This window comes from Urocitellus parryii, chromosome 3 (genome assembly GCF_045843805.1).
Source record: "Urocitellus parryii isolate mUroPar1 chromosome 3, mUroPar1.hap1, whole genome shotgun sequence".
Classification (NCBI taxonomy): Eukaryota; Metazoa; Chordata; class Mammalia; order Rodentia; family Sciuridae; genus Urocitellus; species Urocitellus parryii.
In genome coordinates, this window is record NC_135533.1 from 11,656,663 (window position 1) to 11,673,331 (window position 16,669).

Genomic DNA, 16,669 nt, shown 5'->3' on the forward strand with positions numbered 1-16,669 from the left:
ATTGGTTTTGAAGAATTACGTTTATGGTTTAGACGTGTTGAGTGTGTGGTGACGGTTTAGAAATGTGAGCTGGGACTCAGAGACAGACAAAAACACAGATTTGAGGTTCACTTACATTTTCAAGATTGCTTTGGCTAAAGGAGAAAAGAATGAGATGAGAACTGTGGAAGATTTTATTTTAAACAATGACAGAAAGATAGCTAAAGTGGTCAGACAAGGGAAAGTCAGAAGTGGAGGAAAACTTACATAGAGAGGACAGGAACCTTGCAGTTAAGGGTGAAAGTAGCTTTAAAAAATGGGTTATTTGTAGTCTGAAATGTCCCAGAGAAGAAAAATAGGATGAGGACTGAGCACAAAGATGAGAAGAAGTAGTGGGTAGGGTACACAGCACAGTTTCCAGCACAGGAAAAGAAGTGATACTTAGCACCTGTTATTGGATCAAAGGACCTAAATTTGAAAGTTAGAAAATGTTTACCACTTTATCTCCAGACCCTTCCAACATCTTGCAGAGATGGAGCTTAATAAATAGTAGAATGAATAAGTTGAAGACAGAAGAAGCAGGTGGCTGACTCCTAAACCTAGTCTATTCTTTGCCCCAGGGAAACTTCTGCCTGTGGTAAAGTTCCTTCTGGACACTGAAATTACCATGCCCCTAGGCTGGTAAGCCTGGGGAACCAGGACAACCATTGAGGGACTTGGCCGAGGAGGAAGTTGATGGCGATTTTCCACTAAGTTTCCTGACCTCTCAGGTATCACAGAGAACTGGCATCAAGTGCCATGAATAACTGCAGTGTCGTCAGAGAATTTGTGCTCCTGGAGTTTTCTCATCTCCGTGAGTTCCGGATCCTCCTGTCTGCTTTTATCCTGTTGGTATATGGGCTGACAGTTCTGGGGTACCTGGCCATTATTGTCCTCTCTTGCCTGGACTCCTGCCTCCACTCGTCCATGCATTTCTTCCTCTGAATCTTCTCTCTCACGGAGATATTGATCACTTATTCTGTGATTTCTAGGATGCTGGCAGACCTGCTATCAACTCCCAAGACCGTGTCTCTGGCTGGTCTTATTCAGTCTTTCTTTTACTTCCCTCTGGGTGCCATCAACTTCCTGATCCTCTCAGTCGTGGCCTTTGATGGCTATGTGGCCATCTGCTGCCCTCGGCACTACTCAACTGTCACGCGTTGTCCAGTTTGTGTGAAGCTGGACATGGCCTGCTGGGTGGTTGGGTTCTTCTCCATCACTCCCCCACCCTGAAAACACAGAAAGCACAGCTCTGCTTCTATGGCCCTAAGGTCATCAACCACTACTTCTGTGACACTGCTCCGCTCCTCAAGCTTTCCTGAGCCCAGGGACTTCTTCCTGTCCTGGCTCTGTGTGCTGACCACCATGCTGCTTACTGTGGTCTCCTGCATCCTCAGAGTGGCTGCAGCGCTGCACTCCTCTCCTCCTCTGGGCACCAGAAGGCCTTCTCTACCTGTGGATCTCGCCCCATGGAGGTGGTTCTGGGCTATGGCAGCACCATCTTTGTCTATATGAGGCCAGGCAAGGGCCACTCCACACACCTCAACAAGGTGGTGAACCTGAGAGTTGTGGTGGTAATCCCTTTCCTCAATCGCTTCATCTTCACTTTCCGGAATGAAAAGGTCAAGGAGGTCATGGACGACGATGTAACAAAAAGGAACCTCCAAAGAGGCCCAGCTGTCCACTGATGAAGGGGCTGGTGAGTACCTGTGCGGTCATGAGGAGTAAAAACCTCGGTACCCTGCAGGGTGGGCACTAGGTACCCAGGCTGGGGCTCCTCCATCTTGTCTTTGGTAGTCCCTCTCACTCCCATGTCAGCACATACGCCTCCGCTTTTACACTACAAAGAGCTACTGAACATACCACATGGAGTAAAAGTGATGGAATGATACCAGTTAAGTGAGACACTTAGCTCCAAATAAAATTCTTAGAACAGGATCTCACAAATCCTCAGAACTCAGTGGATGTTGCTATTGTTATTAAAATCTGTTAAGAACCTCTCCCCACGGGGAGGATTGTAACCCAGAGTGAGGCACTGGGTTTGAACTTTAGCACCACATAAAAATAAATAAATAAAATAAAAGTATCATGTGCATCTATCACTAAAACATAAATAAATAAATATTTTTTTAAAAAATCTTAGCTCAGTTTTGACTTTGTGGTTGTGTTTATATCCCCTTATGTTTCTTTGTGTGCAACTTTTACTTTTGGTGTGTTCCCTTCTCAGGGTGTAGGGTGGGGTTTGAAAATGGGCAGCTTTCTGGGAAGAACAGAGAGCCTGGAAACCCACACAGCAGGTATTGCACACTCCCATTGCTCCCACCCAAGCTGCCCTCCTCTCCCTGGGGCCGCAGTGCCTCTTGCCTCTCAGCAGAAGTAGCACTCCAGAAGCCAGCCTCTCAGGCCTCTTACAGAAAATCATAAGGACCATGTCCTTTCCGTACACTCAACAGGGAAAGGAAAGCTGCGTCACCGCTCCCAGACTGGTCTTCTTTATCATCCTATTCAGCGTTCTGTTGTTGGGATCAAAATGCCTCACAAAAACAACTTAGAGAAGGAAGAGCTTATTTGGGCTCACAGTTTCAGACACTCAGTCCGTGGTCAGCCACCTCCATTGCTCTGGGCATGAAGTGGGGCAGACCATCATGGTGGAAGGGCATAGCAGTAGAAGTAACTCAGCTCATGGTGGCCAGGAAGCAGAGAGACAGAGGGAAGGAGGAGCCAGGGGGACAAGATATAATTCCTAAGGATAAGTCCCTAGTGACCTACTTCCTCCAGCCACAGCCTACCAGCCTATGGTCACTACCCAGGACAGCAGTCCTTTCAAATTATTAATCCATCAAATGGACCGATCCACTGATGAGGCTCTAGCTCTCATGATCTAATCATAAACTCTGGGGGATATCTCATATCCAAATTGTAACCAGGGTGCTACTTCTTTTCTCCCACAGAAACTTAAGCCCATGGCCCAGAGGAGGGAAGAGATGTCCAAGCCCTCCGGGGTTGGGTGGTGTGGAATCAGCCTAGTCATATTTCCAGGATCTCTAGTTGGTAAATAAAATGGCAGAAGCCAGAAGAGAAGGAGGCAATAGAGTGGCTGGTACTAGGAGAGCACAGATGCCAGAAGGCATTCTTTGGAAATGTCAGGGTGGCTGAGGGAGTCATGAGACCATGGGGGTGGAGGAGCTCTGATGTCTGGTTTCTCACACAGGATTGAGCCTTAAATGGGCTGGGATTAGCAGAGCATGGCAAAGAGTAGGTGCAAACTTCCTCTGACTTCTGAAACCAGCTCCGTCCACAGGAGAGCTTGAGGAGAGGCCCTGGCAGTAAAATGCAGTGTGGACAGTGATGGTGTGGAGGGCACCCATGGAGTCAACCAAGGAAGAAAGTCATGGAGGAAGGGGAAGCGTTCAAGGACACACCTAGAGGCACTGGTCTCCTACTACTGCCCTTTTAGTTTGATCTCCATGTAAGTGCCTGCCTTCCTTCCTTCCATGCTCCCTCCCTCCCTCCCTCCCTCCCTCCCTCCCTCCCTCCCTTCCTTCCTTCCTTCCATTTATTCCTTTCTTTCTCCTTCCCTCTGTACCTCTCTCCATTCCCCTCTGTCCTTGCCTCTTGGTTTCTTTCTTTTCTACTAAAAGAAGTGCTTGCATTGGGGGCTCACCACCAATCAGTAGACACATCCTGCTCTGCTGAGAACAGTAGGGAAAACACTTTTTCAGCCTGAGAACTTTCACCTCTCAAGAGACTAATTATTTGCTCTCCTTGCAAACTTTGTGAAAAACTGAAGAACTAAGTGGGAAGCAATTATCTCCTTCTGATATACATATACTCTCCTTCAGCTTGTCCTTCAAAAATAATCACCCTACAAATCCACTTGGAGTTTCCCCCCCGAGGAACTCCTTCCTACCTGTTGTTCTCAACTCTGCATATTTCCCTCTTTAAACATTAAAAACAGTCAACATCTTATGGCCGTCGATAGCCCACTTATCATCATGTTCCCCACATGTGAGGTCCCTGACTGGCCGGTTTGGAGGAAGGTGACATTTGCCCTAGGCCTCCATAGCAATTGCCCATCACATTCAGCATTACACTGTGTAACATTCTCAAGGAAACTACCTGTGCTCCGTTGGTGTTCCATGCATGATGTTTGGAATAGCATCAGCACCTCCTGGGAAGTTGTTAGATATATAGAATCTCAGGCCCCATTCAAGAAGGGCTGAATGGAAATCTGTTTTGACAGGCCCCCTGGAGTGAGACCTGTGCACATCAATATTTTGAGCAGCACCCATCTAAACATTTCACTGGTGGAATTTGCAGCTAAGAAATTGTTCAAGGAGGCCCTTGTCCCAATCTCAAAGTGAAGGGCACTGCAAGAGGGAATTGGAGGTCACATCTGTTATTAGTTGAGCCATCCTTTCTTAGTGACATTTATTTCTGGAGGCAGTATCCAGGATAAGGACCTGTAAGATTTTCATCTTGCTCTGACATTATACTTCTTGAGTGATTTTGGCTACATTCTTCAGCCTCTGAATTGCTGTTAGAATCCTGTGGAGGTATAGCCTAGAGATGTTATGGTTTCATACATTTGTCTTGATGGAACAGGAATTATAGATGTGCACAAAATCGAATGGGCCTCCTGTGTAGACATGTCCTAGGAAACAATGTTATCAGAATTTTCTAACTTGCTGCAAAGAATCTTGGTGTTCCAGTTCTAAGTGAATGGGGTTGTTATGAACTAAACTATGCCCAAAAGCAACTGCAAGGGACCTTGCAGGTCACCCAGGTCTGTCTCCTTCTGTTTGAGTGTCCACTGCAACACACTTACCAGCCTGGCTTGGAGACTCTGCTCAAACTAAGCCCAGGGATGCAGCACTCAAAGATGGTGAAGCAGCCCCCTCTTGTGTGACACAGTTTAAATTTTGAACTGAAACTCTATATCAGGTGTGACTCCAATTAACATTCACTGTTGCTCAATATGTCCCCCTGTGAGTTATGTAGGCTAACTTGCATATGAGTGAAGACTCCATTCCTAAGTATTCAGATTGATAAATAAGATGTTGCCATTGAACAACGTCTAGGCCTCTTGCCATCCACATTGCTTCTTCCCATCCCTGTTACTAGGTGGGGTTGCAACTAGTGTGGTGTGAGCTTAGGCGACTGAGACAGATGCAGTGGGCACCCTCTTTCCTTGCTGTGTTTACTGCTCTTCTGTTATCATCCACCAAGGTTGTATTCCATGTCTCAGGTTGCAATGCTAATTCCTGTTCCAAACTCATCTAGAAACCTCATTTTTTTTTTTACTTTTTATAAATAAAAATTTTTATGAAGCAAAATTCATATAAAATGCATACTTGATGATGAAGACATACTTTTCAGGGCTTTTTATCCATTCTGTGACATTTTAGATGAAAATTCTTTCCTGTTCTCCATACTCACTCTCTTGGTTAAGATTCTCTATGTGAAGAATACATTCTCTATGTATCTGAACTTCTAAATTCTCAGCTTATGTTTAAAAAGCAGCACAGCACAGTTACAAACCTTATTTTTAAGGACAGCTGACATGTATTGAATACCCACAGTATCCTTGGTACAGGAGATAGGAAGACAGCACTCAGTACAAGGAGCTTTGGTTTAACCTGAAACTTAAGTTGAGACAACTTTTTGTTATGTGAGTTGAATACTGAGGTATGGAAAGCAGCTGAAGAGGCTGAGAGGAAATGTGAACTTCTGAGAGGCAACCGAATATGTAAAGTAACATAGACATAAAATGGTGTGTGGTGTAGACAATTGAAATTCTAGGAGATGGAATTAATAAATAAATGGGCTTTCTGGAGGGTGGCCATGTGTGTCTTCACTAATCTGATCTAGGTTCCTTGGGGGACACCTGAATGTTCCCTGAAGAAAGTTACACTCACTGAAACAATAGGCCATGTGATTATGACACTGTATATAGCAGGCATTGGCGGAGAAAACTTTGTGTGTGAGGGCAATGATATAGTCATAGGAAGGCCTTTAGTGCTTGAATTTTATTGCCTTCACTTTTGCAAATAACCCAAGTCAGTTCAGAGAGAGCTTAGCTTTTTGGAAATGCTCAGCGTCCCTCTCTGCCAGCAGCTGAGCTGGTCAAGAATGTAGCCCATCCTGGAGACCTTCTTAGGTTCTTCTAGGGAGCATGAGACTTGGGTTTGAGGTCTGAAAAAATGGGGGAATCCTACCTTCTGCTCTTCTCTTCTGTGTATATGGAGAAGAGAGAAGAAAGTCTCTGATGTCCCTTCTCCTTCAATCATGGGCAGCTTGCACATGGCAAGGACAAAGGCTTCCTACACAACCCTTTGGATTTAAAGCCAGGGTGGGAGAATTGGAACTTCTAGATTAGATTTCCACCAACTGAGAGAGGTGACAGAAACACAGGCATGAGTTGTGAGCTGCACAGCTACTAATGAAGGCAGATTCTCTTGCATTTGGAGAGCCAGTGTCCATAAGAAAGAAGAATTTATAAAGGAGACGCTATGATTTTACCTCCAGAGGACTTGGCTCATGTCTAGCTTGAGGGAAGGAGAACAGCAGAGATGTTGTGTTGAATGGGGGACAGAATCTGAGGTAAGGCCCAGGGGCAGAATGTTAGTCCATGATATTTTGGAGCCCTCCTGAGAATCAATTGTGAAATCATCAGAACTTAAATATAAACATTCTTAAAAATTAAATAGCACAACCTCATAGTCAAATAAATTGTGATCAAGCTGGGCACTGTGGCACATACCTGCACTCCCAGCGGCTTGGAAGCCTGAGACAGGAAGATCACAAGTTCAAAGCTAGCCTCAACAAGAACAACGTACTAAGCAACTCAGTGAGAACCCATCTCTCTATAAAATACAAAATGGAGCTGGGCATGTGGCTCAGTGGTTGAATACCCTTAGGTACAATCCCCAGTACCTCCCAACACACAAAAAAATTGTGCTCAAAGCAAATGTGATGAAAATTCACAACTCCTAGTTAATTTGCCAAATTTTACTTTTATCAAGGTGGTGGAAATATTATCCAGTGCTGTTGCTGAGCATCTTTTCCCAATCTCAAACTCAGTAACATCATGTTAGCAACTTTATATGGGAAATCATGGGAATGTTCACTCATGGAAGTTGGCAAATGCTAGAAATCAGCAAATAGGGAGCTGGAGATTAAATATTTACATCTTTCTGCATTATCTATCAGGCGTTGTTGCAAGGAATTTATTGATATCAAGACATTTAACACTTAAAGAATCAGTGAAATACATGAATGAATATGGCCACCTAGAAGTTGACTATTTGCGAGGAAAGAAATGTGAGTTCTAATTCCAAAGGATTTCCCATATACTTTGATACATTTTGGTGTCAGCACAAGAGAGGTGCTGACTCCTGGGCTACAGACAAGCAGCCCAAGACTTTGACCCAAAACCTTTTTCACCTTTCCAAGGCCTAAAAGCCCATCTATGCAGGTCTTCCTTACTGCTGGCCACCACAGGACCCAACTTACATTTCTTTTGAAAAATAATTATATTCCTTTACTTCCCCACCCTGAAATATCCATATCCTTAATGTCTTGCTCCCTAACCCTTTCAACTGAAAGAAACAATCTAGTTATGGCTTAAAATTTGGGATTTAGTATATGGCAATGGATTCTGGGCTCGCTCTTGAAAACTCTGTATTTCTAATGGTTGCTAAATACAACAGTGGATCTCTGGAGCTGGAACACCAGACAAATGGAGGGCTAGTGGGAAGATGTTCAGGGGCAGGGAAGACATTTCTGAGTCATGAACTTCTGCCACTGATTCTGTCTGTATTTAAATAAGTTCTGGGTGTTTAAATCAACCTTGTCCTGTATCACCCTGAAGTAGGTTCTAGTGAAAGCTTCTTCTGTGGAGTGGTATGGCTCTTGGCTTCCATGCAGCTGAGTCAAATGATCTTAGATAGATTAATGATACAGACCAATGACATTCATCTCCCTAGGTCAATGGCATGATAGCAAAGGACTGAATCCATGATGCAATTAACATTGTTCATGAACTGGATTAAAAATATGTGTTCAAAATAAAACACTACTATTCAAAAGTGACACTGAATCTATAGTTGCCTCCTGCCAGTAACTGGTTCCTTCCAGTGGTGGGTAATAACTACACAATGACTGTCACTAAGGGCCATCAGAATTTTCGTCATGATAAGACTAGACAGGAACTGATCATACACACTAAAAGAGGGCTTGGCTGAGGCAAATATAGCAGCTTCAGATTCCAGAAATACCAACTTTCGGTTATTTCTATATTTTTAAAAAAATTTTAAATTTGTTTTAATTACTTATACATGGAAGTAGAATGCACTTTCATAATCATCTATAATGGAGTACAATTTCTCATTCTTCTGATGTAGATGATGTAGAATCACATCAGCCATATGGTTACATATGTACATAGGGTAATAATGTCTAAATATTTCCAATTTTTTTGTGTGTGGTGCTGGGGTTGAACCCAGGGCCTTGTGCATACAAGGCAAGCACTTCACCAATGAGCTATATCACCAGCCCTGAATATTTCCACTTTTGATACAGATATAAGAAGAGATTTCAAGGACAGAGAGATGGAAACGAAGTCAAAGAATCAGATTCCACTGTTGTTCTGCCATCTGTTTTCCTCTCAACCATGGTTCCCGTATTTCTTAAAGAATGTCAGAAACACTGCTTGGCTGCAGCCCAAGCGTCAGCAACTCTCTTGTGCTGTCACCAAAATGTATCAAAATTAATTGTACTTCCCCCAGCTCAGGATATGGGGAACCCCTTGAAGTTAGAATCCACATTTCTTTCCTTTCAAATGGCCAACACTGGGCAGTGCTTTGCTTCTGATGGGTGATGATCTTTTCCAAAGAAATGACTTGGAGGATATAAATGAATGGAAAATATGAAGAAAATTGGTGTGTGAAGTGTGAAGAGATAATATCAGCAGGAAAATGCTTGACTTATTCATCATCCTTTCCTTTATCCTACAAACACTTCCAAAGTGGTGAGCACAGATAAATCTGATAAAAAATCGATTAATTCTACAGCAACAGCAAACACCAGCGCCATTGCTCTGGCTGACAGCCGTCTCAGCAAAGGAGAAGCACGCTTTCAGAAAGCCAGAGAAAGGGTGCCTCCTTTAGGAAGGAGGCACCCTGGGGTGGCCCAGGGAGCCTGTGTGAGAACCACCGGGGCCCTCCTCGAGTCTTGTCTCTGAAGCTATCCTCTGAAGGCACCAAATGACCCCACATTGAAATACCTTGTTTTCTTCCACATAGTAAATTTTTTTAAAGCTTGACATTTAGAACAAATTAGTAGTTTTTGTTGTTTTCAAGTAAGTGGTACTAGGAACACACCCTTGCTCGTAGTTCACAGACCACAAATGAAGGAAGGTAGTTTGGTAGATGAAAGTGTGTTTACAGAAACAATACGGTAGAAAAATTTAAATTGGCATGTTTTAGAAAATGCTGCATGAGTTATAACTACAAGAACACCTTTATTCCGAGGCCACAGTAACTGCAAGATTTTTACAATTTTAGACTCTTATGGAAGAGGGAAGGACAATGGATTTTATTTCATTCCAAGGGGAATATGGAGCACCATGTGTCTTCAGGGATTTTATACTTACACATACATGTGAGCGTTTGTATATATGTGTACATACATATTCATACACATATGTTACCCACATGGGCACCTATGCACACATAAATATTCATACACACGTAGCAATTGGACCAAGGAATGTACCAGATTTATTATAATCCCTGCCTTCAGACACCTGAATGTTTCTAATATACATGGAACAATTTATTTTTTCTATCTAAAATTCTGCATATTCATTCTCTGAAACCTTTATACTTCCTAAAAGAGTTGTCATTATGCCAATGGAGATTTATCTTATTTTCATGTATATCATTTTTTCTGTAATTCTCATGCACAAGGGGGCCTGATGCTTCACATCCCCACAATGTCCACCTTGTATTCAGTGTGTCCCTGAATCTGTCCTCAGCCTCAGCCTGATTCCTCTCACATCAAGTGCTCTTGAAAACTCCGCAAAAGTCATCATGCATTTCCTCTGATGAGGCTGCCATAGGCCACCATGGAAATGCTCCTCATTCCCACAGGAAATAGCCTGTATTTTTTAACCAGCCTGAGTTTCGTAGGGATGAGGATCATGTGCACCTTCTTTAACTTTTTATCTTGTATCTATTATAGTGCCTGACAAGTAGAGTAAATCTGGTGAAATAAATAAGCAGGTAACTGATTATATAAATAATTGCACACACACATAGAAAATAATTTGTTTTGGTCAATTTTACTTTTCTGTTTAATCCCATGTAACCCAAGCACTCACGGTACATACAGTCATCAATGGTGCACACTCAGTGCAGATAAGCACACTTTAAGAACACATACATGCCCATACTCACAAACGCACAGGAGCCTGGGTGATAGCTCTTGGTCAGAGAACACTTCCTGGCTTCTCTTCCTTGAAAGCAAAGGCCAGGTACTTAGCTTGTATGGAAACTCCTGAGCTGACTCCCAGGTTCTGGGCTACCTACAGAGTTCCTATAGCTTATAGGGATTGTGGGATGCACTTCGATGGTGGGTTATGACAGCTTCAGGCCAGATATCACAGCACTGAAAATCACTGTAGTTAGTATTCAGAGGCACAAAGGAAAAATCCAAAGAAACTGGACAGTGGCTTCCCATCCAGCCAGGTACTCTGCCACCTCCTCCCTGAACTGCTTTCGAGAGCCTGGTGAGGTCTCTGGTGCTCAGGATAATGCCTCATGAAGGCCTTTCAGCCTCTTCATCTGTCCCCGCAGGACCGCCTTCACTGCCTCATTGCGGAAGGTAAAGATAAAGGGGTTGAGGAAGGGGGTGAGGATGGCGGTTACCAAGGCGACCACCTTATTGACTTCCACCGAGTGTGCTTTGCCAGGCCTGATGTACAGGAAGATGGTGCTGCTGTAGCCCATGAAGACCAGGGTGAGGTGACAGCCACATGTGGAGAAAGCCTTCTGGCGGCCACTAGCCGAGGGAATGCGCAGCACAGTGCTCACAATGTAGCCATAGGAAATGAGAGTCACCAGGAAGGAGCTGAGGACAAAGGCCAGGGCCATGATGAAATCCCAGATTTCCAGCAGGTGGGTGTCAGAGCAGGACAGCTGCAGAAGAGGTGCATTGTCACAGAAGAAGTGGTTAATGACGTTGCCATGGCAATAGTTGAGAAGAGCTCGGGAGAGGACAGTGGGTACCATAGCTAGGAATGGAGTTGCCCAGGCGGCCCCAGCCAGTCGGGCACACATAGCCCAGCTCATCAAGGTTCCATAGTGCAGTGGGTGGCAGATGGCCACAAAACGGTCCAGGGCCATATCTGCCAGAATGAGGAAGGAGGTGGAACCCAGGGAAAAGTAGAAGTAGAACTGGACCATGCAGCCAGTGAAGGAGATGACTGCGTGAGAGGCCAGCAGATTGGAGAGCATCCTGGGAACCACAGTCATGGTCACCAAGGTCTCCAGCAGGGAAAAGTTTCCCAGGAAGAAGTACATGGGAGTATGCAGGTGAGTGTCAGCTATAACCATGACTATGATGAGGGTGTTTCCCAGGAAGGCGATGAGATACAACATGAGGAAAGGTCCATACAGGAGAACCTGTAGCTCACCAAAAGAGGAGAAGCCCAAGAGCACAAATCAGTGTGGCTCAGATTCGCCATGATCCAGGGCTTGTATCTCTGTATGTAAGAGAAACAAGAAACCCAGATGGAAAGAGGAACCAGGGACCCTGACACCATGGACCAGAGATAGGCAGGAACAGAGACAAGGAACAGGAAGAGGAAGGCAAGGAGCCAGCTGGTGATGAACAGGAGCACACGGACCAAAAGCAACAGAACAACAAAGGGAATATGAGAATCACCCAGAAACAGGGAGCAGGGAAGGTGTGGTGAGCCGTTGATAAGGGGAGGGAAATCAGGAACAGAGCAAGAAAGAAAGCAGAGCAACAGACACTGACATTTAGAGAGAGAACAAGAAGGAAATAAAAGGGAAATAAACAGACAAGGAATCGAGGATCACCAAATATGGGGGGGAGGCAGAGAGAGATGAGGAGACATGGAAGGAAAGAGGGAAGATTAGGGTAAATCATCCAGAACCCCATGGAGGTTGGTGCTGGGACCCTGTGCCATTCCCCACAAGCTCTGCACCAAAACCCTTTGAAAGGACCCCTGGAAATCTCTGCACTGTCTTCTGAAGACTCTCACTTGTCCACATCTTACAACTATGGCCTTCACTTGTCCTCCCTTTACAGCTATGACCTTGAAATTAGCAGAAAGCCAGTGTTTGGGGTTAATAAATTAGTTTTCCTTGGTTGCCCTCTGGTAATGTGCTTACACACATTGAAGAGAGAAAGGACACAAGAATCTGGGGGATACCCATGGCATCCAGGCAGCGGCTCTCACAGTGCCTGCCAGATCCTCAGGGATGTTCCTGATGGCCTTCTTTGCTACTGTGGTGTCCCTTCTCTTTCCCTTCATGGTACAGAGCATGTGCTATGGGCAGGTGTTTTGTAGCTGGGGCAGGGGGGACTATCTGTGTTGAATTCTGCATCCAACTCTTACTTACTGTGGACCAGAAAACTGATTCTCTTTTATTGACTTCTTCAATGACTCTTTCCAGGGACAAAATGAAGATAGGGTTACTGTAAATACTAGGGTTACTGTAAACATTAAATAGGTAAGTCACTTGATACAGTCATTTACATGTACTGTACTAAGAATTCAACAAATAAATGTTGGGTCTTTTTTCATTGTTCTTAATTAATCATTGCTAATGAAGCTTAAATTTGCTTGGTCTACCAGCTCTCCATACTGCCTTAGTGGCAATGTGGGTGTGGTGTACAATGTTAGATACTAAAAGGATATTGTGAAACATTTCAAACCCCAAAGCATATAAGCATCAACAAGCCTATCAGGAGTGGAGAGAGCAAAGCTGTATACAGGTAACTCTTCTCCTTTCCAGGCTCCCTAAAAGCTTCATCTGAGGTGGTGTCCCAGAAACCTAGAAATAGCATTCCAATTTAAAGAAGGCTTCTACCTTTGTCATTGACAAACCTTAACAGTAAGTCAATTCTACACCCAGCATTGACCAAATCCAAAATCAATCCTGAGTCTGTGCTAATGGGAACCTGATGGATGTACAAACAAGCCACTCACCTTAGCCAAAGAGCTGAGTCTTCTCCTTGTGCTTCTCTCATTTAGACACCTATGCCTGGAGTCTCCTGACTAACAGGTTCACTCTGTGACATGGGTAACATAAGATATGCCATCCTTGCCCTTTATTGGCATCTTGAAGCAGGCAGGGTAGCACAGGGCTTCATGCATGGCTGGGTGGGGAAGGCACTGCTGATAGAGTGAGTCTGTGAACCAAATAACACCAGGGCTTATGTTGGTCTCCAAATTCAAGTTTAGCCTATCTCACTACAAAGCTCAGGTGGGAAGTGGGGACAGTGGTGTGGGTCTGGGAGAGGGGAAAGAAGTGCTTTGAGAGATCAGAGAGGAAAAGGGCTGTTTCTTCTCTCCCGAGGATGTGTGTTCTTGGTTCTATCTGCCAGTCTCCAGAACCTTGGGTTCTTGATGCTGGTTAGAACTGAGCTCATGCTGGATGGGAGCTTGCTCTCCAGTAGAGCGTTCTCTGTGGGAATGAGGGGAAGGCAGGAGCCTCCTGGGACTGCTGAGATGCAGGTGATGCTCCTTAGGTTAATGAGAGTCCCCATGCCAAGGTGATCTGAGTGAAGACAGGGTAGAAGGGCTTAGACTCAGTTCCAAGGCAATGCATACCTCTTGGCAGTTTCTTTCCTTCTGGGACTATGGAGAGAAAATGAGGATACAGTGAAAAGTTACAAAGGATTTTCCCCCATAGGAGTGAAATTTGAGCAAACTGGGTAAATGGCTAGGGCTAGATTTAGAATTTCCATTTGGAAATTTGGCTCCTTCCCAGATCCAGGTATGTGGGATCTAGGGAGATAGGGCATAGAGGTTCTGAACAATGGTGCCCACGTTTTTAGTTCTCCCAAGTGTTATTTGAAGAAGTTTGGTGATCAATACCGTAACTGTGGAGGAGAACTCTATAATGTTGGTTGGTTGGGAAAGAAGTATATGTGATCTTCTGAACTCACCTCTTTTTATTGGTAGTGAAGGGAGAAGGAAAGGATTGGATGACTGACTCTAGGTGTTTGGATCCTTAATTTCTTTGTATGCTGCAGGAATCCTCTGTTTTTATGGTGGGCTTGGGCTCTGAAAGCTTCACATTGCTGCTCTGACTCCTTACATCTCTTGTTTTTCTGCATCCAATCTCCAACTTTCTCCTGCACATCTCTGCATATTTTCATTGCTGGCAGAGAGTGGGAGTTGACCCCCTTGCCTCCAGCAAGCTAACAAATCAGGGTAGGGTTCTGTCATCCTTGCTAGCATGAATCTTAGGATAGGAGGTAAACAAAACCCCAGATTATGGGAGAAGAGGTGTCTTTATAGTTATCTTTTGCTACCTTCAAACAGTGGTTTAAGACTCAGTGACTTTATTATGTCTCCCAATTATATTCCATTGATGCTACATGTCTACCAGTCATTGCCCAGGAACCCGACTCTGCTCATGATTATTGCACAGGGCCCATGCTGATGGAAGCTCCATTTTAACATACTCTTCCTGACCCTTTGAAAGAAAGAGAATGGTGAATTGAAAGCTGGTCCTTCAAGCTTATTCTTAAAGTGATTTGTGTCACTTCCATCCATAGCTCTCTGACTCAGGCAAGTCCTCAGAAGGACAGCAGTGATGGGTGAACAATAACTAAGCATTGCAGAATTTCTTTTCTTTCCTTTATTTTTTTGAAATTTTCTCTTCTTTGTGATTTTTAGGTTTGACTTACCAAGTAATATAGATAATTTCCGTTGCCCAGTCTCTGTCATTGTTGAGCTAAGAATATTTGAAATGGTCATAGCATTAGCATGCTTTCTCCCTCTGTCCTTCTCGGTCCCCTATGTCCTCCTTCTTCCCTCATTCAGGTTGTCCTGGACACATGTATTGCATTGACAGAATATCTGGAACAACCCTAACCTTGGCCTGACACCCTATGCTTCCAAAAATCTAAATTCCAGGTGGTTCAACATAACATGTAACAAATGAGAATTTTTCCTTTTTAATTAATTTAGGAAATGAATATAGGCTTTTTCTAAGGAAAACACAGATCCCAAGAGACTAAAAACCTGTGAAATGTAAATGCATAAGAATAAAATATTTATACTTGATAAGAACAAAATGTAAAAATTAAAAACATGTGAAGTAAGGTTTATTTCATTTACACACAAAATCATCTTGAAAACCAGTAAATTCATTAAAGAGGAATATAAACATTTCTATAAATTAGAAAAGGCATTTTACATTTTTACAATTAAAATTAAAGAAAACTTAAGCCAGGCCCTGTGGTACAGGCCTACAATCCCAAGAACTTGGAAGGTCCTGGCAAGAGAATCACAAGTTCAACTTAGTCAGATTCTGTCTTGAAACACAAAATAAAAAAGGGTTGAAAATAAACCAGAATATTTTTTGAGTAACTGTGGCTTTTGACAGGGTGTTGGAGTGTTGGAGCACATTCTTACACTAGTGATGAAGGGGATTCATAGACCATATTTGATGAAGATTGGTGTTACCATACATTATACAAACATGCACACACACACACAGTTACAATTAGGGAATCATTTTGAAAAGGAAAGTGGGCAGTTGGAATAACCCCCATTGTAGTATAAAGGAGATGTGAGGGTGTGGGCGTTTACACCCCTGCACCAATAAGGCCTTGCAAGCCCACTGTCTCTGATGAGGGGCTGTAATATTGGGGAGCATTCCTCTTTGGGGTTGATTTTGGGGAGATCCTCAAGTGTCCTCCCCCACAGTAGCATCCGCCCTGGCAGGGCACCTGCATGTGTCTGCCCAGGTCAGGAGAGGCATCTGCAGGAGAGTGATATTTCCTGGTGTCTGCAGGTGCTTAGGCAGAGCTGGGCAGGAGACAGATGAGCCCTCCAAGGGAAGGAGGGGTGTCAAAGCCCTGGGAGGGACAAGGAGAAACTAGGTGTTTGAGGGCAGCATGGGGTAGCAGGGGAATGAGATGATATAGAGAGAGAACATTTAAACAGGATTTGGGGCTTTAGGCAGAGGTCAGTGAGAGAGATTTGAGTCATGGGAGGGACCTATTCTGAGATGTGTTTTAGAAGCTCACTGGGCCTGCTATGAGAGGAGAGCAGACAGAGGGAGGCAAGGTTAGACATGAAGGTCAGGCAGGAGGCTTTGGTGGCAGTCAAGTGAAAGATTCCTTCTCATTTCCTCTTTTATGGACAAAGAACCTCTATGTGGAGTAATGGCTTTATCTATAATAACGCATACTTTATCTATAATAATGCTTATTGAGGCAATAACACTGTCTTTTTCACTCCGTCACCAAAGTGGCTTTTCCTTTCCCTGGACAAGATGACTTCTCTTTCACCTGAGTTCCCAGTGGAAAGCTGAACATAGACATGATGATCTTGGCATTAACCTTGTTCACCAAACAGTTTCATCTACCTGTGAAATCA

The 16,669-nt window shown here is 44.0% G+C and overlaps 1 protein-coding gene and 1 pseudogene across 1 annotated transcript; one reads left to right on the forward strand and one right to left on the reverse strand.

Annotated features, from left to right (window-relative positions):
* The first annotated feature begins 777 nt into the window (after positions 1-777).
* LOC113199665 (olfactory receptor 6M1-like) lies at positions 778-1,706 on the forward strand (annotated as a pseudogene).
* A 9,120-nt stretch (positions 1,707-10,826) lies between these two features.
* Positions 10,827-11,744, reverse strand: LOC113199664 (olfactory receptor 6V1; the record flags this gene model as incomplete). The annotated part of the gene is made up of 1 exon (XM_026412710.2): positions 10,827-11,744. A coding segment is annotated over one exon (918 nt), but the record flags the coding sequence as incomplete, so codon positions are not given.
* Between the last annotated feature and the right edge of the window lie 4,925 nt (positions 11,745-16,669).